The sequence below is a fragment of the Pogoniulus pusillus genome, chromosome 8 (genome assembly GCF_015220805.1).
Source record: "Pogoniulus pusillus isolate bPogPus1 chromosome 8, bPogPus1.pri, whole genome shotgun sequence".
NCBI lineage: Eukaryota > Metazoa > Chordata > Aves > Piciformes > Lybiidae > Pogoniulus > Pogoniulus pusillus.
This window is the reverse complement of record NC_087271.1, coordinates 35852678-35876626: the sequence shown is the minus strand read 5'-3', so window position 1 is coordinate 35876626 and position 23949 is coordinate 35852678. Positions and strand designations below refer to the sequence as shown.

Sequence of the window (23949 nt, the reverse complement as noted above, 5' to 3'; positions counted from 1 at the left end):
GTCAAGGTGTGAGCTCTTCTGTCTCATGGGGCCTTTCTGGCTGGTGTAACTGATTTTTGAGTGTTACTTCCAGCTTATTCCCAGCACTGACATTTTTGTGATGAGCTCAATGAGGTTCTTCTTACCTCTGGGAGGTGAAAAAAAAAGAATCACTTAGTGAGAGCTAGTCATATATTGTCTGGGTTGACAGAAAGAGTAGAGGGCAGCATGAGACACCCAATGTGTTATGAGCTGGTGAGGAAAAGCAAACTGTGGGGGTCTGACCTCTCCAAAACAAAAAAAAACCTCCTTGAGAGTAGGTTGGAGTTACGTGGGAGTTGGCTTCATCTCCCTAGTGTCAGGTGATAAAATGAGAGGAATGGTCTAGAATTGTGCCAGGGGAGGTTTAGATTGGAGATTAGGAGAAATTTCTTTGCTGCAAGAGTGATCAGGCATTGGAACAGGCTGCCCAGGGAGGTGGTTGAGTTTCCATCCCTGGAGGTGCTCAAGAAATGTGTGGACATGGCATTTCAGGACATAGTTTAATTTCCATGGTGGTGCTGTGTTGAAGATTGGATTCAATGATCTTAGAAGACTCTTCCAAGTCAAACAAATGCATGATTTTAAGAAGCATCAAATCCTGTTGTTTTGGCTTCTGGCAAAATCACTGCCCCTGCCCCACAGAGGGCAACAGGGAAATGCCAACTTGCAGGGGACCACATGTGCACAGCATGCCCGACTGCTCCACTTGGCACAGGTCACAGAGCCAGCCCTGCTGCACTGCTCCCTCTGCTCTGCACCGCTGTGCAGTGCCCACTCTGTCTGTCCCCCAGCTCCCACCACTGCTCTGCTCCGCGCTGCCTACACAGCCCGGTCAGCTCCCTCTGCCCACACCACTGCACCAGCTCCACACCACTCTGTTTCTGGCCCCTGTTGTCACAGGGGGCACCTGCTGACAAGAACTTGAGACTGGTCCTGTGATCAGTCTACAAGCTGGAGCCAGAGAACAGTGGTATCTTATCCTTTGCTTTTCCACTCCCTCTCTTCCCCTCTTTCTCTCTCTACTTTCCCCTTACTTTTCTCTTCTCGTTTTCCCTCTACTCTGGGCCAATCAAACCCAGCTCATCAGCCATTTGGCATCAGTTGCCTTTATTTACTCCAGGGGAATGATGTGAATCTTAGCATGACCACTCTGCTGACCAGGATTGGTATAGGATAACTGAACCATGACATTAAAATGGGTCATGACAATGGCAATTTACACCTTGAGTAGTGTGTCCAGTTCTGGGCTCCCCAGTTCAAGAGAGATGTTGAGGTGCTGGAAGGTGTCCAGAGAAGGGCAACAAAGCTGGTGAGGGGCCTGGAGCAGAGCCCTGTGAGGAGAGGCTGAGGGAGCTGGGGGTGTGCAGCCTGCAGAAGAGGAGGCTCAGGGCAGAGCTCATTGCTGTCTACAACTATCTGAAGGGAGGCTGTAGCCAGGTGGGGTTGGTCTCATCTGCCAGGCAACCAGCAACAGAACAAGGGGACACAGTCTCAAGTTGTGGCAGGGGAGGTCTAGGCTGGATGTTAGGAGGAAGTTGTTGTCAGAGAGAGTGATTGGCATTGGAATGGGCTGCCCAGGGAGGTGGTGGAGTTGCTGTGCCTGGAGGTGTTGAAGCAAAGCCTGGCTGAGGCACTTAGTGCCATGGTCTAGTTGACTGGCTAGGGCTGGGCGCTAGGTTGGCCTGAATGATCTTGGAGGTCTCTTCCAACCTGGTTGATTCTATGAATTTCTGAAGGCCAGTTATCTCTTCCAGCACCTCTTCAGCCACTTCCTCATCTGACTTGAAATCTCCATCATAGGCTAAAAGGAAAGGCTCAGATTGTTAGACAGGAAAGGGAATTCAGTTTTCTGTAGTGATGAAGCAATGATTTGATCAGCATGTGTGAACTGAACTCAGTTGTAATTCCTGGTGGATCTAATACTCTCTGTAAAAAGGCTGGACCTTCCTTGCAGCTGCAGCCTTCCCACCAGCAGCTGTAGCACCTTTGCTTCCTTCCCCTAGACATATACATATCAAAGCAATGTTCCCTCCTAGAAACCCTTTGCACTTTAGGACTGTCAGATACAAGGAATATTAAGGAATTCATTTTCAGTCAGAAGGAAAAGGAGAAATCCTGGTGTGTTATGGCATGTGAGAGGCTGTTTCCCTACCCACACCCAGGCCCATTTCTTCTGCTCTAGCTGTCCCACACCTGCTGCCATTCTCCTTCTTCACCACTGTCCCTCCACAATGCCCCATTTCCCTCCTGCCTTCCCACCCAGCTTTGGCTCCTGTTTCAGCCTCCCAGACCTTCTTTACTCATTTTCTTGGCTCTTGAAAACCTCTTTACTCATTTTCTTGGCTCCTGAAAACCCCTCTCACCCTGCTGAGTGGCCAAAAGGAGCCTAGCTCATTTTCCTTCCTGGTCACAGGCATCTTCTCACACAAGAGGTGCCCTGTGAGAGGATGCGCCAGGATGTAGAGGACCACAATAGCAAACCTGCTCCAGAAGATCTCTCTCTCTCTCTTTTCCATTTTTCATCCCCTGCGTGGGTTTTGGAATACTGTACCCTTTTTGTAGGTGTCTTCCTGTCTTATTTCACTCTCATCATTAGCGAGTTTTTTCCTCCTGGAACTCTCCTAGTTCTCCTCTTCCCTGCTCTTGGGAGGGGACGCCTTGCTGTCCGCGCTCGCTGCAGCGATGCACTCGGCAGGAGTGCCCCTGCTCGGGGGGGCTGGAGAGCAGTGCCTGCCTCTGCCCAGCAGAGGGCGCAGCTGACTTCAGTCTCCCCCCCGGGAAGTCTGCCTCGCTCCCAGCCCCACTTCGCCTCCAGGTAGGGAACCCGGGACCGGCTTCGTTCCTCCATTGGCTGCTCGGGGGACACGCCCCTCGCTGGCTCTCGTCCAATCGGAGGAGCTTCTTGCCCTGTCTCCGCCCCCGACCATCAGTTCACGCCCCCTGCCCGCCGTTCTCTGTCCCGGGCTCTGGCGCCGGCTTCGCCCGGGTGGCTTCGAGCCGGGGTGCCCGGGCTGGGCACAGCCCTCGGCCTGGGATACCCCGGGTCTAGGCTCTCCCACCGAGGCTGTTTGACCCCCGGTACTTGTCCTCTCCCCCTTACCCCGCCCCAGATGCCGCAACCAGGGGGCAGCGTCCGGGGCCCGAAGCAGTCCCGCAGTCGCTGGTGAGGGGGCTGGCTGGGAGCTGAGGGGTGGGGGGCACCGCGTCCTGCTGCCGGTCACACCCCCCACCTACGTCACCCCTGGGTGTCCCCTCGATGGACCACCCTTTCCTTGGTGCCTCACCAAGCCCGTCTGTGCCCCTCCCGGTGATTCCCGTGCTCCCGTCTCCTCTGCCATGGTACCCCCGACGCCCTGCCACTCCGATCGCAGTTGACCTCCACGATGTCCCCCACTCCCACTCCAGTGTGTCCCGCTTTCGTACCCCTCCGTGTCCTCCCCGCGGTGTGCACTCCCTGAGCTATGTCCTGACGTCCCCCAGCACGTCTCTCCTGTCTCCCCTTCTTAGCTCTTTGCGCCCCTGTGCACCCTGCCCTGTTGCCCCCCCCCCCCCCCCCCCGGTCTCCCCCGATGTTCCCCCGCTGTGTTCCCTCCTCAGGCCCCCCCGCCGGGACTGGCGCTCGCTGCTGCCGGACCTGGAGCAGATGGTGCCGTGGCCTCGCGGGGAGGGCCGGGGTCGCCGCACCCAGGTACAGGGCAAAGGTCCGGCGGGGGCCAGCAGGGAGCTGGTGATGGTCTCAGCGGGAATCCCGGAGGCTGGGGTGAAGATTTTGGGGGTTGTCTCTGTACTGGGCAGGTCTAGTGGGTGCTGGGGGGGCGCTGCGTTCTCTGGGCACATCCCGGACTCCCTCTCTCCTCATCCCCCAGGCACAGGTGCTTGAGAGCGTTCTGGGGTACATCCAGTACCTGCAGAGGACCCTGAGCATCCTCCAGGGTGGGGCAGGTAATGGGGACCCTCCCCATGAGACCTCCAATTCCAGGACTCCCTCTCTACCCCGCCTCGATTTTTTAGGCTCTTCCTCCGGGACCCTTTATCCACTCTGGGCGCTCCTTGATACCTTCCCTTGCACCCCCCAGCCTTCAAGCTCTCCAGGCCCCGCTCAAGCTTCTCTGCTCATTCAGGGACACCCCCACAACTTGGTGACATCCCCCCCTATCCCCACAGGCTGCTCCGGTGGCGGTGGCAGCACAGAGGTGGGACTGAGTGCTGAGGCCACAGAGGGGTATGTGACAGGCTAGAGGTGGGGGGGGGCAGGTAGGGGGGAGCACCCTAAGCTCTGACCTCCCTTCCGCCCCCCCGCCCCAGGCAGCAGCTGGTGCCGTACGAGGAGGAAGAGGAGGAGCTGGGAGAGGGCTGCAGCCCCTGGCTGGGCCCTACCGGGCCCTACTGGGAGGCGGTGGGCTGGGAAGGTGCGGTGCCCCTGTCCCCTCCCACGCAGCAGGAGGGACTGCTGGGGCTCAGCCCCTCCCTGCTGGCCTCGCCGCCCCCCCCGGGACCCCCTGATGAAGTGATACGAGGTGGGTTTGGGGGACCGGCGGGAGGGGGCTGGACAGTGTCTCTGTGTCCCCCCTGCTCAGGGTCACTGTGTGTCCCCAGCCCTCTTCGCAGACATCTATCTCAGCCCGCAGGTGGGAACCGTCACCCCCCCCCCCCCACCTCCAATGTCACTCTCCCTTGGTGCCAGCACCCCCCAGCCCCGAGTGGCACCACCTTCAAACACGACTGTTCCCACAGGCCCCGGCCGTGGCACCGCATGAGGCAGCGGCGGATGGCAGCGCGGTGCCCCCCCGGGTGGCCGTGGGGATGGGAGGGACACCGCAGGGACCGCGGGGACGGGGACAGGGTGCGCCCCCTCGCCAAAAGAAGAAGTGCGTGAACGGGTTCATCATGTTCTGCTGCATGAATCGGAAACCCTACATGAGGTGGGGACACAAAGGCAGCGGGGGGAGCGGGGGCCTCTGGGGAGGATGGAGGCATGGGGACCCAGGTAGGGGCTGGGGACCCTTGGGAAGGATGGGGGCATGGGGCCACTGGGACCCCAGAAGGACCATGGGACCCCAAACGGTGGTGGGAAAATGGGGAGCTGAACACCCCAGGAGGATGGGCACCCACTAGGAAGACCTGGGGAGCCCTGGAGGATGGGAGCTGGCGAAGGACACATGAGCACTGGGGAGGGACATGTGGACTTGAGGGAGATGTCCCCTGAGGTAGTGACGCCCCTGGTAACGGTGCCAGCACCCACCCGGGACTGCCCTCCACTGTGGTCACACGGGAGCTGGCTCAGCTTTGGCGAAGCCTCAGCCCGAAAGAGCGCCGCCCGTACTGGTACTTACTGGTTCATGCTGTGTCCCTGGACACCCGCGTCCCCGCTGGGTGTCCCCCCTCCCAGATGCTGGGGTCCCCCGCGACATCCTGTCTGTCCCCTGCAGCCTGCGGGCCCGGCGCTTCAACCGTCTGCACGACCGTATGATGCGGCCGGAGAGGGACGGAGATGGTGACAAGGATGATGATGGTGACACTTACACCCCCGTGCCCCTCCAGCTGCTGCTGGCCACTCGTGCTGGCACTCCTGGGGGGGGCCTTCTGCCACCCTAATGTTCCCTTCAATCCCCACCTCTGTTCTTGACCCCGACCCTGTTCTTGTCTTCATTCTTTTTCTTTGTCCTTGTCTCCTCCTTTGTACCCGTCCCTGTCTCTACACTTTTGTACCCCCCACTGTCCCCTTCCCCGCTGCTTTTTTGTCTCCTCCTTTGTACCCGTCCCTCTCTCTACACTTTTGTACCCCCCACTGTCCCCATCCCCGCTGCTTTTTTGTCTCCTCCTTTGTACCCGTCCCTCTCTATATACTTTTGTACCCCCCACTGTCCCCATCCCCGCCGCTTTTTTGTCTCCTCCTTTGTACCCGTCCCTCTCTCTATACTTTTGTACCCCCCACTGTCCCCACTCCCACTGCTTTTTTGTCTCCTCCTTTGTACCCGTCCCTCTCTCTACACTTTTGTACCCCCCACTGTCCCCTTCCCCGCTGCTTTTTTGTCTCCTCCTTTGTACCCGTCCCTCTCTCTACACTTTTGTACCCCCCACTGTCCCCATCCCCGCTGCTTTTTTGTCTCCTCCTTTGTACCCGTCCCTCTCTATATACTTTTGTACCCCCCACTGTCCCCATCCCCGCCGCTTTTTTGTCTCCTCCTTTGTACCCGTCCCTCTCTCTATACTTTTGTACCCCCCACTGTCCCCATCCCCGCCGCTTTTTTGTCTCCTCCTTTGTACCCGTCCCACTCTCTACACTTTTGTACCCCAAACTGTCCCCACTCCCACTGCTTTTTTTGTCCCCAGCCCTGTCCCCAAATATTTATTCAGCTGGGGGGGCTGGTCCTGCCCTGGAGGGGGATGGGGCCACCTGGGGCCACCTGAAGTTCCCCCACTGGGGCAGTGGCTGTCCCAGCTGGCTGCTCACCGAGTTGGCCAATAAAATCCCTTCTTTATCTCTGTCAGTTTCTTGTGCCTCTGTGTTCCCCATCTGTCCCTCTCCCCCATGTTCCCATGTCCCCAGCAATGCTGACAGCTTCATTGAAGCCTTTTATTGCTGGAGGGGGTGGTGTCTGGGGCACCCCTCAATTCTGGCCTGAATCAGTGCCCATAGTGAGTAGCAGGTGCCTGTGGGGACAGCGTGGACATATGGACCAGGTGTCTGGGGAGGACCCTTCTGGGCTGATGTGATTGGTGTGGGTGCAGCCCACTTGGCAGCAGGGAGGGGATGTGGCAGTTTGGGAGCCTTGCAGAGTATCTTGGAGGCGTGGGATACCTACAAGGTGGGGACAGGAATTACAAGAGCACAAGGGCAGATTCCCTGCATCACCCCAGTGTGGTGACAGTGGGAAGGGGAGAGGAGTGCAGTGAGAAAGATGATGAGTACATGATAGTGGAGGTGGTGATCAAGGAGTGCTGAGACCTGATGCTCTCATTTCACAGGTGAGCAGCTGGAAGGTGTTGGTGGTTGGGATGGGGATGAGATTGGTTACAGGGACAGAGACAAAACAGGGACACTCACAGCTGGACATGAGGGAGATGACATTGAGGTTGCCAGACAGACAGGTGCAGAGCCGGAGGGGGCTACCCTGCAGTGTACAGCTTTACCTGGCTGTGGGAAATGGGGGTGTCAGGGATAACAGTAGTGACAGTGATGTCTCCAACCCCCATTTAGGCCAACGTGGACCCCCTACACCTCTCTTACTGTCACCTATCCCCCATGGTCCCCAGAGTCCTCGTGGATCACTCCAGGATCTTCCTCCATCCTCCCCCATGTGGGTCACCCAGGATCTTAATGCTCTCTGGCACCTCAAGGTGCCTCTTGAGTCAACCCCAAGGTGTCCTCCAGGCCCCTGTGGTGGAGGAATGGTTTAGGTTGCCTCAAGAATCCTCATCAGAGGTGTTGACAGAAGTGATTCTGAGGTGAATCTGTAAGAGTGTGGCCTCGGTCTGGGAGGAAGAGGGTTGATTTTCTTCAGAAAGGCCTGGGGCACACTCCCAGGACAGCAGCTGAGCCAGCCCGTGGTGTATGCCAGATCACAGAGCCTCATGCTTGCTGGAAGGACAAGGGTGCTGGGGGTGGTGGTCTTGGGTCCTTGCCACAGCAGTGGCTTTGCACGTGGCCAGCTGAGTGCCAGCATTTGGTAGCCCTGGGGTTGGTGAGGGATTCTTTCCTTTTAGTGCTGTTCTTGTGCTGTGCATGTCACCTTATTGAACCTCATGAGTTTCTCCTTAGCCTGCTTCTCCAGCCTGTCTAGGTCCCTCTGGCTGGCATCACAGAATCAAGCAGGTTGGAAGAGACCTCCAAGATCATGCAGTCCAACCTAGCACCCAGCCCTATCCAGTCAACCAGACCATGGCACTAAGTCCCTCAGCCAGGCTTTGCTTCAACACCTCCAGGCACGGTGACTCCACCACCTCCCTGGGCAGCCCATTCCAATGCCAATCACTCTCTCTGCCAACAACTTCCTCCTGACATCCAGCCTAGACCTCCCCTGGCACAACTTGAGACTGTATCCCCTTGTTCTGTTGCTGATTGCCTGTCAGAAGAGACCAACCCCACCCGGCTCCAGCCTCCCTTCAGGTAGTTGTAGACAGCAATGAGGTCACCCCTGAGCCTCCTCTTCCCCAGGCTAAACACCCCAAGTTATCTCTGGAGGTGTTGAAGCAAAGCCTGGCTGAGGCACTTAGTGCCATGGTCTGGTTGACTGGCCAAGGCTGGGTGCTAGGTTGGACTGGATGAGCTTGGAGGTCTCTTCCAACCTGCTTGATTCTATGATCCTATGAACTACCTGAGGGGTGGGTGTCAAGCGAATGGGACCAATCTCTTTTTGGTGGTGCACAGTAATAAGAGAAGGAACAATTGGTACAGACTTGAACATAGAACATTTCACTCCACCATGAGGAGAAACTTCTTTACAGTGAGGACGATGGAGCACTGGAACAGGCTGCCCACAGTGGTTGTGGAGTCTCCTTCTCTGGAGACCTTCAAAACCCTCCTAGATGCAGTGCTGTGCAGATGACCCTAGGAGATCCTGCTTTTGGCAGGGGAGTTGGACTTGATCTCTGGAGGACCCTTCCAGCCCCTAACGTTCTGTGATTCTGTGACACAAAATACAGTCCAGAGATAAATACACTGCTGTGTACCAGGACTGGTTACTAGATGTCACTGTTGTTCCATGTATTCTGCTGGAAAGGCAGCTGGCATATTCTAATGCCTCCTCACCCTTTGGAATTTATACAGGAGCCATCACTTGTTGTCACAACATAAGGTAAGTTGCCTTACTGAAAGAGAAGTCTGCAGAAGGAACGGGAAACTGAAGTTAGTCCACGGCAATTACCTGTGTATTGGGAAGGGAAAGAGAATTAGCAGATGCTTCATCCACAGGAGAGGAATGTCGTGGTGCTTTGGTTTGAGGATTCAAAGCATTATTTCAGGAAGGTCAAAAGCCAGCAAGCAGAAGCACTCTGCAGTGAAGTTTCTTCCCAGAACTCCTCTGTGCTGCTTTGATGGTGAAAAAGAGGCACAAGAGGAGACAAAAGCTCTCTACTGACTGAGTCTCACCTCAGAAGCTGTAGCTGAGAATCAGGGAGCAAGAGGTGCCATGGTCTAGTTGACTGGCTAGGGCTGGGTGCTAGGTTGGACTGGCTGATCTTGGAGGTCTCTTCCAACCTGGTTGATTCTATGATTCTAAGAATGAAAATCAGGCTCCCTAGTCTCTTTTCTTTGTTGCATATGTTTTGGCCCTACAGAAAGGAATGTGGTATTGAAATGCCATGGTCTAGCCTTGAGCTCTGTGGTAAAGGGTTGGACTTGATGATCTGTGAGGTCTCTTCCAACCTTGGTGATACTGTGATACTGTGAAATTGTGCCATCTAATGGAAGGGCTCTCACAAGATCCTACTGGGGGGAATTGTTCAGCAAAACTGTTTGTAGTCAACACCAGCTTATCTCTTCTGAAAAGAGAAGCCTGAGAGAGGATTTAATCAATGTTTCTAAACACCTGGGGGCTGGTCAGGAGGAGGGGAACAGGCTCTGCTCACTTGCTCCCTGGGGTAGGACAAGGAGCAGTGGGTTTAAGCTGCAGCACAAGAGAGAGTGATTGGCATTGGAATGGGCTGCCCAGGGAGGTGGTGGAGTCACCATCACTGGAGGTGTTGAAGAAAAGCCTGTCTGAGGCACTTAGTGCCATGGTCTAGTTGATTGGCCAGTGCTGGGTGCTAGGTTGGACTGGCTGATTTTGGAGGTCTCTTCCAACCTGGTTGATTCTATGATTCTATGAAGAGGTTCTGCCTCAACACAAGGGGGAACTTCTTTACTGTAAGGGTCCCAGAGCACTGGCACAGGCTCCCCAGAGAGGTTGTGGAGTCTCCTTCTATGGAGATGTTCAAGGCCTGTCTGGATGTGTTCCTCTGTGGTCTATGTTAGATTGTGTGGTCCTGCTCTGGCAGGGGGGTTGGACTTGATGATCTCCTTGGGTCCCTTCTAGCTCCTAACATCCTGTGATCTAGTGAGACTGGCTCTGTCCACCTTCACTTCCCCATGTGCTGAAGAAGGCATTTCAGCATGTTTCTGTGATGCCTTTTTATTACTGAGATTACTGCTGCAGAAAATAGTGAGAGCCTTTAAAATCACAAATGGATAAGCTAAGAAAGAGATATTGGTAAACTAAAAGATGTGATAACTTCCTGTGATTATTGAAGAGATATGTGCCTGGCCCCAAAGGTGGTGGCATCTCTTCTCTTATAAGCCTAAGTTTAGCTGACATTAAAGCTAGCAATTCAGACACCTTCTTATTGAAACTCAATGTCTTAAGGTCTGTGATAAATGCTTTTGAGGTCATGTTGACATGCTCAGAATGTATTAAATTCATTATTAAATTTTCATGCTTTCTCTCTGCAGTCCTGCATATTTCAGATGTGATTTATTGCTTCCAGGAGTGAGATTTGACATTGGAACAGTCAGCCTTTTGTAGGTTACTGACACTACAGGATATAACTGTGGAGATACCAACTAAAGAGAAGAAACAAAGTCCTTCAGACTGGATGTGAGGAGGAAGCTGTTCAGCATGAGCCTGGTAAGAGCCTGGAATGGGTTGCCCAGGGAGGTGGTTGAGGCCCCATGGCTGGAGGTGTTTAAGGCCAGGCTGAATGAGGCTATGTCCAGCCTGATCTAGGGTAGAGTGTCCCTGCCCATGTCAGGGGAGTTGGAACTAGATGATCCTTGTGGTCTCTTCCAACCCTGACTGATTCTGTAACTCTATGATTCAAGCTTGCTTGCAATGCTTGTAATATGCCTTTTAGTAATCATTTAACTATTATCAAGTGCTCACAGAAATGCTGAAGGAATAAAGCAAATAAACTGGTGGAAATAGGAAGCTAAATTCTTTCTGCAAAGGGAAGCACAAGTGTTTGCTCCAGTGTGCATCTTTTAATCAGGAGAGCATTTCCTTGACTTTCCCTAAAGTCCTTTGACTAAAAGTTGGCATATAGGTAGGACTGCAGGCAGAATTTGTTGACATTTACAACATAAATCAAATTAATCCACAACTTTAATGTTGTCTCCTTCACATTTAGCAAAGTGTAGGCAAAGGGACAAAGTCAGCTTGTGAGCAAAAGATAAAACATGCTTAGTGGCACAGAACTATTGTGAAGGCAGAGATTCAGGAAGGATAGAGAAAGACAGGGATGAGAGAGCTCTCAGTGCTTCTGGCTACTCATGATTTATTTGAATCAGAAGAAGCCTCTGGAAAAAAAACTCCAAACAATTAATGTGGATTAAAGCTGATTACAAATTGAGACTTTCTGTTTCATGTGTTTTTCTGATATTTTTGTGATATAGTTTGAAGATGACTAAAAGTGGAAGTAGATGAATTGATCTTTATGAAATACCCCAGGATGTGCCAACAGGCATTGCAAATGTGTTCTTTGGCTTGAATGATCATAGAATCATGGAGTCATAGAATCATAGACTCAACCAGGTTGGAAGAGACCTCCAAGCTCAGCCAGTCCAACCTAGCACCCAGCCCTGTCCAGTCAACTAGACCATGCACTAAGTGCCTCAGCCAGGCTTTTCTCCAACACCTTCAGGGATGGCAACTCCACCACCTCCCTGGGCAGCCCATTCCAGTGCCAATCACTCTCTCTGCCAACAACTTTGTCCTCACATTCAGCCTAGACCTCCCTTGGCACAACTTGAGTCTGTGTCCCCTTGTTCTGTTGCTGGTTGTCTGGCAGAAGAGACCAACTCCACCTGGCTACAGCCTCCCTTCAGGTAGTTGTAGGCAGCAATGTGGAGAAAGAAAGAGTGCAAGGTGGTGGGAAAGAAGACATAAAGGAAAATTGAACACAATGAAGGTCAGGGGTTTCTCATGTACAAGGTGGCCTCTTGGCATGCCTGGAGTTAGAAAAAGCCTAGGATTGAAACTGCAGATTCTTCAAGCATGTGAAAGATCAGGAAGGGATAAAAGCAATACTGAGTTCATCCCCGACACTCAGGTGCTTCAAGGTGCATCAGTGCCAACTGCTGGATTCCTTACTGTCTTTGAACAATAACACATCTTGTAGAGGTACTTTTTTGAAGGGCTTGTAGTGATAGGATGAAGGGAAATGGCTTGAAGCTTGAGGAAGGGAGATTTAGCTTGGAGATCAGAAAGAAATTCTTTTCAGTGATGGTGGTGAGACACTAGAACAGATTGCCCAGGGAGGTCATGGATGTCCAGTCCTGGTCTAGTGGATGAGAGAAAGGCTGTGGATAATGTCTACCTGGACCTTATCAAAGCCTTTGACACTATCTCCCACAGCATTTTCCTTGAGAAACTCATGGCCCATGGCATAGCAAGGTGGACTCTTTGCTGGATTAAAATCCATCTGGAGACTGGGTCCAAAGTGTTGCAATAAAGCAGCGTTCAATCCATCTGGCAGCTGGTCAAAAATGTTGTTATTTGGGCCAGTTCTGTTTAATGTGGGCCAGTTCTGTTTAATACCTTTAACAAAGATTTGGATGGGGGAATCGAGTGCACCACCAGACAGTTTGCAGATGGCACTAAATTGAGTGGGACTCTTGATCTGCTTGAGGGGAGGAGGGCACCGCAGGGAGATCTCTACAGGTTCAATAGATGGGCTGAGATCAGCAGAATGAAGTTTAACAACCCTTTCCAACCACACTTCCTCAAGTCTCTAAGAAGAATATCTGATTTGATGAAAGCTAATCTCTATCCTTTTCTTCCTTCCTTCCTTCCTTCCTTCCTTCCTTCCTTCCTTCCTTCCTTCCTTCCTTCCTTCCTTCCTTCCTTCCTTCCTTCCTTCCTTCCTTCCTTCCTTCCTTCCTTCCTTCCTTCCTTCCTTCCTTCCTTTCTCTTTCTCTCTTTCTTTCTCTTTCTTTCTTTCCTTCTTTCTTTCTTTCCTTCTTTCTTTCTTTCTTTCTTTCTTTCTTTCTTTCTTTCTTTCTTTCTTTCTTTCTTTCTTTCTTTCTTTCTTTCTTTCTTTCTTTCTTTCTTTCTTTCTCTCTCGTCCTTTCTCTCTTTCTTTCTTCCTCTCTTTCTCTTTCTCTTTCTCTTTCTCTTTCCCTCTTTCCCTCTTTCTCTTTCCCTCTTTCCCTCTTTCTCTTTCTCTCTTTCTCTTTTCTCTCTCTTTCTCTTTTCTCTCTCTTTCTCTTTCTTTCTCTCTTTCCCTCTTTCTCTTTCTCTCTCTTTTCTCTCTCTTTCTCTTTCTTTTTTTCTCTTTTCTCTCTCTCTTTCTTTCTCTTTTCTCTCTCTTTTTTTTCTCTTTTTCTCTCTTTCTCTTTTCTCTCTCTTTCTCTTTCTTTTTTCCCTCTCTTTCTCTCTCTTTTTCTCTCTTTTCTCTCTCTCTTTCTCTCCCTTTCTTTTTTTTTCCTTTCATTCTCTTCCTCTCTTTCTCTCTTTCTCTTTCTCTCTTTCTCTTTTCTCTCTCTTTCTCTTTCTTTTTTTTCTCTCTTTCTCTCTCTCTTTCTTTCTCTTTTCTCTCTCTTTTTTTCCTCTTTTTCTCTCTTTCTCTTTTCTCTCTCTTTCTCTTTCTTTTTTTCCCTCTCTTTCTCTCTCTTTTTCTCTCTTTTCTCTCTCTCTTTCTCTCCCTTTCTTTTTTTTTCCTTTCATTCTCTTCCTCTCTTTCTCTCTCTCTCTTTCTCTTTCTTTCTGTCTTTCTTGTTGGGTTCTTTGTTTTGTTTCACTGTTCACTCAGTGTCTGTTGAAACATTTCATCATAACCAGAATATCCTATTCTACAGCAGCACAGCACTCATCAATACATTCAAGGAAGGGAATAGATTGCTTGTTTGCTAGGCTCTTTCTAGAAACTGAGAAATCATTATTAATGCCACCCACAGCAAATTGAGGAAATCACCTTTATAATGTCAATGCAATGAAACATTACATTTTTATGACTGCAGCCAATGCAACGATTTTGCAACCCAGAGCTGGGAACAGAGGATCTTAAAAGAAAATTCATAAAGCTGCAGTCCATGCTCATTCAGAAAATAATGCAGTTCAAGAAGAGCAGCTCTGGCTGTAGCTGAATCATGGCTTCCACAGTGTGATGGCTTAGGAAAAACAATATTGCCTTGGGGGGGGGGGAAGAAAAAAGCAACCACCAAACCAAACAAAAAAACTACCAAACAAACAAACCCCAACAAAACAAAACAGCAACAAAAAACCCAAACCCAAACCAAAAAGAAGCAGCCTTTGTATCCAAAGACTAGCCAGGTGGAGGTTGGTCTCTTCTGCCAGGCACCCAGCAACAGAAGAAGGGGATACAGTCTGAAGTTGTGGCAGGGGAGGTCTAGGCTGGATGTTAGGAGGAAGTTGTTGTCAGAGAGAGTGATTGGCATTGGAATGGGCTGCCCTGTGGAGTGACCCCTGAAGGTGTTGAAGCAAAGCCTGGATGAGGCACTTAGTGCCATGATCTAATTCATTGGCTAGGGCTGGGTGCTAGGTCAGACTGGCTGATTTTGGAGGTCTCTTCCAACCTGGTTGATTCTATGATTCTATGAAATTTCTTCAGTATCTTTTTTGCAAGCTTCTGGATTCCATTTACTTCAAAAGTTAAAGAATCTGAAGCTGACATAAACAGAATAGGAAGGAGGAAGATTAACAGAAGAGTAAAAAATTGTGAAATATAAATAGAACAGAAAAAGAAGAGAAAGTATTAAAAATAAGGAAAGGAAGGAGGGGAGGGAAGGAAAGGAAGGAGGGAAGGAAAGGAAGGGGGAAAGGAAGAATGGAATATGAATGTGCCTTCTCCTAAAGCACTCTTCTATTTAATACATTTCAAGATGCAAGGTCTTCTTTAGAACCTATTTCCAGGCACTTAGTGTTGTCCAGTTTGTTGCTGCTAAATAGCAAGTAATGAAAGACAGAAAAAAAAGTACTCCAGAAGGAACAGATCTGAATGTACCAAAACATATGGGGAGAAATCTGCAGGGACAGAAGCTTGGAGAAGGAAAAGCATAGGAAGGAATAACAACAGAAAACAACAAATGGAAAAGTGAGAGACTGAATAGTGGAGGGTGGAAAGCAACCCAGAGCCAGAAATGGACAAAACAAGTTCTGTGGAACATGAACTTCCCACAAATGCTCATTTAGTGCCAAGTGCACTGTAATAGTTCTCATTTACTGCATTTAAAGAGATCATTTAATATCCTTGCTTTTAAGTAAACCTGCTACTGACAATTTGCCTTTTTCATCCATTTCTCCTTTCTTTCTTTCTCTTTCCTTCTTTCTTTCTTTCTTTCTTTCTTTCTTTCTTTCTTTCTTTCTTTCTTTCTTTCTTTCTTTCTTTCTTTCTTTCTTTCTTTCTTTCTTTCTTTCTTTCTTTCTTTCTCTCTCTCTTTCTCTCTCTCTCTCTTTCTCTCTTTCTCTCTTTCTTTCTCTCTTTCTCTCCTTCTTTCTTTCTTTCTTTCTTTCTTTCTTTCTTTCTTTCTTTCTTTCTTTCTTTCTTTCTTTCTTTCTCTGTCTCTTTCTCTCTTCCTCTCTCTCTTTCTCTCTGTCTCTTTCTCTCTGTCTCTTTCTCTTTCTCTCTTTCTCTCTTTCTCTTTCTCTCTTTCTCTCTTTCTCTTTCTCTCTTTCTCTCTTTCTCTCTCTCTTTTTCTCTTTCTCTCTTTCTCTCTCTCTTTCTCTCTTCTTTTCCTCTCTCTTTCTTTCTCTGCCTCTTTCTCTCTTCCTCTCTCTCTTTCTATCTTTCCATCTCTTTCTCTTTCTCTCTTCTTCTCTGTCTCTCTCTCTTTCTCTCTCTCTTTCTCTCCCTCTCTCTCTCTTTCTCTTTCTCTCCTTCTCTTCCTCTCTCTTTCTTTCTTTCTTTCTTTCTTTCTTTCTTTCTTTCTTTCTTTCTTTCTTTCTTTCTTTCTTTCTTTCTTTCTTTCTTTCTTTCTCTCTCTTTCTCTCTTTCTCTCTTTCTCTCTTTCTCTCTCTCTCTCTCTCTTTCTGTCTTCCTCTCTTCCTCTCTTCCTCTCTTCCTCTCTTCCTCTCTTCCTCTCTATCTTTCTCTCTGTCTCTTTCTCTCCTCTTTCTCTTTTTGTCTCTTTCTTTGTCTCTTTCTCTCTTCCTCTCTCTCTCTTTCTCTCTGTCTTCCTCTCTTCCTCTCTCTTTCTCTCTCTCTTCCTCTCTCTTTCTCTCTCTCTTTCTGTCTTTCTGTCTCTTTCTCTCTCTCTCTGTCTCTCTCTTTCTCTCTCTCTGTCTCTTTCTTTCTCTCTTTCTCTCTATCAGTGTTTCAACTAACTTCCCACTCAGGATATCAAAGGGGTTTTGAAAGTTTCCTTCACAGAAGACTTCTGACCTTTTGTTGCATACTGCAGTGAATACTTAGTCTGTGCTGACTGATAGACCTGTTCTTGAAGGCTATGAGATCTAATGAAATGGTGACATCTGGTGACAAGTAAACTGCAGTATGTTATTGGACACATCTGGAAACTCCAGGCAAACTTACCTGAAGAATATAAATCTCTCTTAGTTGAGAGAGAAGCATTTAGACTCCTTTCTTTCGACCTCCCTGACATTTCTGTCTCCACAATTCCACCTTTTCTCCATCTGTTAGACTCATTCTATGTAAAACAGAACAGGTAAGCCAAAAGGGAAAAAAGAGCCACTTCACAGCCTTTAGAACAGAACTTTTAACACAGCATTGACTCTACAGCATCAAGATATCCCAAGAGCTTCCAGTCCAAAAAATGAATTAGTAATAAAGAAAGTTTCAGAAGCATTGTCAGAATTGCCTCTGTTTTCCTCACCCTTTGATGATGTTTGTGGAAAATGCAGATGCTGTTGTTGCTTGAACACTATGGCCTGTTAAAACCTGAAATGGCTTAACCTGCCTTTCATAGAATCATAGAATCAGTCAGGGTTGGAAGGGACCACAAAGGTCATCTAGTTCCAAGTGCCCTTCCATGGCCACAGACACCCTACCCTAGATCAGGTTGCCTGCAGCCTCATCCAGCCTGGCCTTAAACACCTCCAGCCATGGGGCCTCAACCACCTCCCTGGGCAACCCATTCCAGCCTCTCACCATCTGAAGAACTTCCTCCTCACGTCCAGTCTGACTCTCCCCATCTCCAGCTTTGCTCCATTCCCCCCAGTCCTGTCACTCCCTGATAGCCTAAAAAGTCTCTCCCCATCTTTTTTGTAGGCTCCCTTCAGATACTGAAAGGCCACAAGAAGGTCACCTGGGAGCCTCCTCTTCCACAGCCCCAACTCTTTCAGTCTGTGCTCACAGCAGAGCTGCTCCAGCCCTCTGATCAACCCAGTGGCCCTTCTCTGGACGTGCTCCACGTCCTTCTTGTAATGGGGGCTCCAGAACTGGATGCAGTACTCCAGGTGAGGTCTCAGCAGAGTGGAGTAGAGGGGGAGAATCACCTCCTTCGACCTGCTGGCCACACTTCTCCTGATGCAGACCAGGCTCTGCTTGGCTTTCTGGGCAGCAAGTGCACACTGCTGGCTCCTGTTGAGCTTCTCCTCCAGCAGCACTCCTAAGTCCATGCAGGGAGGTGGGGGGCAATGGTTCTGGGCAACCTGATCTAGTTGAGAATTCCCCTGCTTACTGCAGAAGGGGTTGGACTAGATAACCTTTGGAGGTTCCTTCCTTCTCAGATCATTGTGTGATTCTGTGATTTGATATGAGAGAGAAATAAATGATGAGAGGTTTTGTCTGGGTTTCAATAAAAAAGGCCAAGAACAAATGGCTCAGTGAAACAGATGTTTTGATGAGCCAGAATAAGAAGAGGAATACAGATAGTGAACAAATCTTACTCCCCTTCAGATGCTGGCAGTTCTGCATTTGTGCAACATTTGATGGACTTTGGGTGGATTTTTCCACATCAGCCTGTGCAGTCCCATCCAAGGGGAGAATGAACTTCCTCCTCTTTAGTCATCCCAGCTACCATGTAATTTTCTTACCAGAAAAAATATCCCTGCTATTCCTAATGGCTGTTCACTTGAGAACTTCCAGCTGCACTTCTGACAGAGGCAGCACCATGCAGATGGCAGAAATGCCAGTATCAAGGGGCAGCTGCTTGCAGCTCCTCTCTCTGGCAGTTAGATGCTGAGTTTATGCTGCAGCCAAGGAAGTTCTGGGCTCCCCAGTTCAAGAAAGATGTTGAGATATTGGAATGTGTCCAGAGAAGGGTAATGAAGCTGGTGAGGGGCCTGAGACACAGCCCTGTGAGGAGAGGATGAGGGAGCTGATCATAGAATCAACCAGGTCACAAGGATCATCTAGTTCCAACCCCCTGCCATGGGCAGGGACACCCTACTCTAGATCAGGCTGGTCACAGCCTCACCCAGCCTGGTCTTAAACACCTCCAGCCATGAGGCATCAACCACCTCCCTGGGCAACCCATGCCAGGCTCTCACCACCACTATCATGGTGAAGAACTTCCTCCTCACATCCAATCTGAACCTACCCATCTCCAGCTTTGCTCCATTCCCCCTAGTCCTGTCACTCCCTGATATCCTAAGAAGTCCCTTCCCAGCATTTTTGTAGGTCCCCTTCAGATACTGAAAGGCCACAAGAAGGTCACCTGGGAGCCTCCTCTTCTCCAGACTGCACAGCCCCAACTCTTTCAGTCTGTACTCACAACAGAGCTGCTGCAGCCCTCTGATCAACCCAGTGGCCCTGCTCTGGACATGCTCCACATCCTTCTTTTAATGGGGGCTCCAGAACTTGAAAGGCCACTTGATGATTGCTGGAGGTCCCTTCCAACTTGATGATTGCTGGAGGTCCTTTCCAACCTCTAAAGTTCTGTGTTGCTGTGATTCTGTGCAATTGTCTATTGTTCTTGTCTATTATCTTTGTTATTTGCATAATGCATTAAAGAAAAAAAAAAGAAAAGAAAAATATTTTTAGCAAGCAAAGAGGAATTTGAGAGCATGGCATCACAGTGGCAAAAGGAGTTTACCTGGCCTAAATAATATAGAGGCACAGAATTTGACTTATGGCATTTTCAAAGTGCAGGCTTTTGAAATAAAGCGAAATTTAAAGGTTTTATACAGGCTTAGCATCTTTTCTTGTTGAAATGTAGCTGCTACAGAAGAGCTATGTATCATATTTGTGGAGTAATGCTTCACATTCTATGGAGTTAGTGCTGCTTTGAGCAGGAATCTGGGCTGTGTGACCTCCAAAAGTCCTTTCCAACCTGAAGTTGTTCTGTTATTCTAAGGCATACTAACAAGAAGCACCAAGATTAAGATGAGGACATGCTTTTAAAGAGGGGGTTTGGTTTATGAGGAGAGGCTGAGGGAGCTGGGATTGTTTAGCCTGGAGAAGAGGAGGCTCAGGGGTGACCTTATTGTTGTCTACAACTACCTGAGGGGTGGTTGTGGCCAGGAGGAGGTTGCTCTCTTCTCTCAGGTGGCCAGCACCAGAACGAGAGGACACAGCCTTAGGCTGCGCCAGGGGAGATTTAGGCTCGAGGTGAGGAGAAAGTTCTTCCCTGAGAGAGTCATTGGACACTGGAATGGGCTGCCTGGGGAGGTGGTGGAGTCGCCGTCCCTGGGGCACTTTAAGGCAAGGTTGGACGTGGCACTTGGTTCCATGGTCTAGCCTTGAGCTGTGTGGTAAAGGGTTGGACTCGATGATCTGTGAGGTCTCTTCCAACCCTGATGATACTATGATACTATGATACTATACTATGATATTGCAGGTTTCTTCTTACCATCTCTTTCATGGCTGTTGTGGGGGCATGTGCTAGTCTGAAGCTAGCTAGAATGTTTTGGTGAGAGGAATTTGATTACAGGCTGTGAAAGGGAAACAGTGGTGATATCTACTGCACTCATAGGCTTGCTGAGATGGATAAGAATAAGAACACAAACATAGATAAGGCAGAAGCTGTCTGGGCTTTGGGCTGCATCTCTCTCCCTAACCTAACCTGCCATCTGTGTGACTAATCCACCTGCTTCCTAACCCCCCTGGCTGACCCTCCAAGCTACCTTGGGCACAAGGCGATGTCTGGGGTAAGGCAGAGAGGGGTGGGAGAAGGTGGAAAGGTGGTTGAGAGCCCCTCCTGGGGACTCAGGTTTCTGGGAGGGTGTTGCAGGCCACGTGCCTGCTATCACTGCTTGCTGTCAGGACAGCAGTAAACAGGCCCATAAACCAATATGGTTTGGGTGAGCCGCCTGAGCTTCAGAAAGATCCAAATAGGAATTGTGCTGAAGCTGTTTATTGATCATGACAGCCCAAATTTACACACCCAGCCAGCAGAGCACACGCCTACACAATAGCATAATTAGTCAGGGACGACCCACCACATCTGTATATCACCAGCACTATAGGCTGGGGACTGAGTGGCTGCAGAGCAGCCAGGAAGAAAACACCTGGGGGTACTGATAGATAGTAGCTGAAGATGAGCCAGCAGTGTGCCCAGGTGGCCAAGAGAGCCAATGGCATCCTGGCCTGCATCAGGAAGAGTGTGGCCAGCAGGACAAGGGAGGTTATTCTTCCCCTGTACTCAGCACTGGTCAGACCACACCTTGAGTACTGTGTTCAGTTCTGGGCTCCTCAATTCAAGAGAGATGTTGAGGTGATGGAGCATGTCCAGAGAAGGGCAACAAAGCTGGTGAGGGGCCTGGAACACAAACCCTATGAGGAGAGGCTGAGGGAACTGGGATTGGTTAGCCTGGAAAAGAGGAGGCTCAGGGGGGATCTCATTGCTGTCCACAACTACCTGAGGGGTGGTTGTGGCCAGGAGGAGGTTGCTCTCTTCTCTCAGGTGGCCAGCACCAGAACGAGAGGACACAGCCTCAGGCTGCACCAGGGGAAATTTAGGCTGGAGGTGAGGGGAAAGTTCTTCACTGAGAGAGTCATTGGACACTGGAATGGGCTGCCCGGGGAGGTGGTGGAGTCGCCGTCCCTGGAGCTGTTCAAGGCAGGGTTGGACGTGGCACTTGGTGCCATGGTCTGGCCTTGAGCTCTGTGGTGAAGGGTTGGACTTGATGATCTGTGAGGTCTCTTCCAACCCTGATGATACTGTGATGCTGTGATCTCAGTACACATTCCAATACAGAGTCATCTGAGCAAAAGTCTTTGCTCACCACCCTGGGACAATGGGTTAGCATGGCCTGCAAGTATTTCACTTGTTTGTGCTTCAGTCTATCTTAAAGATAGACTAAATGCAGCAAGTTGGTTTTGAATGGACATTTTGTCTAGTTACAGATTAAAACTGGACTTTGAAGCAGTAGTTTCCTTCAATCTAAATGGTCTTAAAACCGCACTTAGGCTTTATGAAAAAGGTACAACTAAAGCAGCTAGAACACAACCAATACTTTTTTAATCTCTTCTTCCCTTGCTATTTGAAATTCCATTGTAAGTAATCTGCAAAGACATTGTTTCGGTGCCAGGCTACAAATACTGTACTCATGTTATAAGGTAACAGAGAAAATGCATTTGCAAGCTTGACTTCTTCCTTTGGAGAGAGACTTTTTCTCTAAGGCATACCATTTACAGCGTGCTTTCCTTAGCAAACACAAAAGCGATGCATCCCTGAGGATTTCTGCTCTTTCTGCATTAGGAGCTCCTACATCACATTTAGATCTTTCCAGTTGGTTGATGGCTTGCTCAATTTTCACATTTTACTCTTCAGTTCCAGAAGACAGGCTGAAGAATTTAGGTAACCAAACAATGCTTCAAAATTCATGTTCAGGAAAATGAGATACTCGTTATAAGAAGCTGTCAGGAGATTTCTTTCATTAATTTCATTGCCACCTGCATAACAGACTGCATTATGTGTTCAGCATAAATCCAAATAAATTTGCTGCTCTTTTTGAGTCTTGGTGTGTTCCTTCTTTAAACTTTTCCTCATTAGCTGCCACGCACATAGAATCATGCAATCACAGAATCATACAACCACAGAATCATACAACCATAGAATCATACAATCACAGAATCATACAACCATAGAATCATGCAATCACAGAATCATACAACCATAGAATCATGCAATCACAGAATCATACAACCACAGAATCATACAACCATAGAATCATACAATCACAGAATCATACAACCATAGAATCATACAATCACAGAATCATACAACCATAGAATCATGCAATCACAGAATCATACAAACACAGAATCATACAATCATAGAATCATACAACCATAGAATCATAGAATCACAGAATCATACAAACACAGAATCATACAAACACAGAATCATACAACCATAGAATCATACAATCACAGAATCATACAAACACAGAATCATACAATCACAGAATCATACAACCATAGAATCATGCAATCACAGAATCATACAACCATAGAATCATACAATCATAGAATCATACAATCACAGAATCATACAAACACAGAATCATACAATCACAGAATCATACAACCATAGAATCATGCAATCACAGAATCATACAACCATAGAATCATACAATCACAGAATCATACAACCATAGAATCATAGAATCATAGAATCATAGAATCACAGAGTCAGTCAGGGTTGGAAGGGACCACAAGGATCACCTAGTCCCAACTGCCCTGCCATGTCCAGGGACATCTTACCCTGTATCAGGCTGGCTACAGCCTCATCCAGCCTGGTCTTAAACACCTCCAGCCATGGGGCCTCAAACACCTCCCTGGGCAACCCATTCCAGCCTCTCACCACTCTCATGCTCAACAACTTCCTCCTCACAACCATTCTGAATCTCTTCACCTCCAGCTTTGCTCCATTCCCCCCAGTCCTGTCACTCCCTGACTGCCTAAAAAGTCCCTCCCCATCTTCTTTGCAGGCCCCCTTCAGATCCTGGAAGGCCACAAGAAGGTCACCTGGGAGCCTCCTCTTCTGCAGACTGCACAGCCCCAACTCTTTCAGTCTGTGCTCACAGCAGAGCTGCTGCAGCCCTCTGAGCATCCTCGTGGCCCTTCTCTGGACACACTCCAGCATCTCCACATCCCTCTTGCAATGGGGTCTCCAGAACTGGATGCAGTACTCCAGGTGGGGTCTCAGCAGAGTGTAGAGGGGCAGAATCACCTCCCTTGACCTTCTGGCCACACTTCTCCTGATGCAATATTACAGCACCTCTGTGAGGAATGGGAAGGATTGTGACATGATAAATAGACCTTTACTTCCAATAACTTAATTTCACAGTTGTGCTCATTATTGTGCAGGAATGCTTCCCCTCCCCCCCCCCCCCCCCCCCCCCCCCCCCCCCCACTTTTCTGTTTGAAAACCTGGATTAAAAACTGCTACTAATGTGCATTGATTTCTGCATCTTGGTTTAACATTTGCAGACTGTCACATATCTTTCTGCTTACAAAGCAGTACCTTCCTTGTATTTCAACTGGATTCTTTCTTGGGTTTGGACTATATGAGAAGACATAAGGTTGAATTAACATTTTAGGGATTAATTAAAAGTTTTGATCTGATAAAGTACAGTTAAGTGTTAATTATTCTTTGCAGTTGTCACAATTAACAAGGATGCTTAACTTACAATTACACCATGCTGCTGAGTGCTTCTGCCATTGAAATAATGAGTTACCTGAAACAACCTCAAATTATATAGCATTTTGGAGCCTTTCTCCAGAAATCCATGCAATGAAAATTATGTCTTGAAATGTTCCAAATTCACAAGGATTTAATAAGAAGGTTGAAAACAAGAAACTTCACCCCTCTGGCTTACAATCAAAAAGGCAGCCAACAGGTTAAAAGCTCAGGACAGTTACCAATTAGTATCCCTGTGAAATAGTTTCTCTCTCCTATTCATGAAATCTGTTTGTGTAGACCTAGGTCAAACCTCTTCTCAAGAAGGCAAACATTTAACATTGTCCAAGGATATGAGGAGAAGCTAAGGGAGCTGGGGTTGTGCAGCCTGGACAAGAGGAGGCTCAGGGCAGACCTCATTGCTGTCTACAACTACTAGAAAGGAGCTTGTAGGCAAGTAGGGGTTG

General features: G+C 48.8%; 1 protein-coding gene across 1 annotated transcript; it reads left to right on the top strand.

Moving 5' to 3' along the window:
- The first annotated feature begins 3277 nt into the window (after positions 1–3277).
- LOC135177811 (uncharacterized) lies at positions 3278–5873 on the top strand. Its single transcript, XM_064148268.1, has 6 exons — positions 3278–3709; positions 3888–3963; positions 4186–4243; positions 4327–4649; positions 4756–4943; positions 5451–5873. The coding sequence occupies exons 1-5, from the start codon at positions 3278–3280 to the stop codon at positions 4776–4778; spliced, it is 912 nt and encodes a 303-aa protein (XP_064004338.1). The 3' UTR covers positions 4779–4943; positions 5451–5873.
- Positions 5874–23949: the final 18076 nt, after the last annotated feature.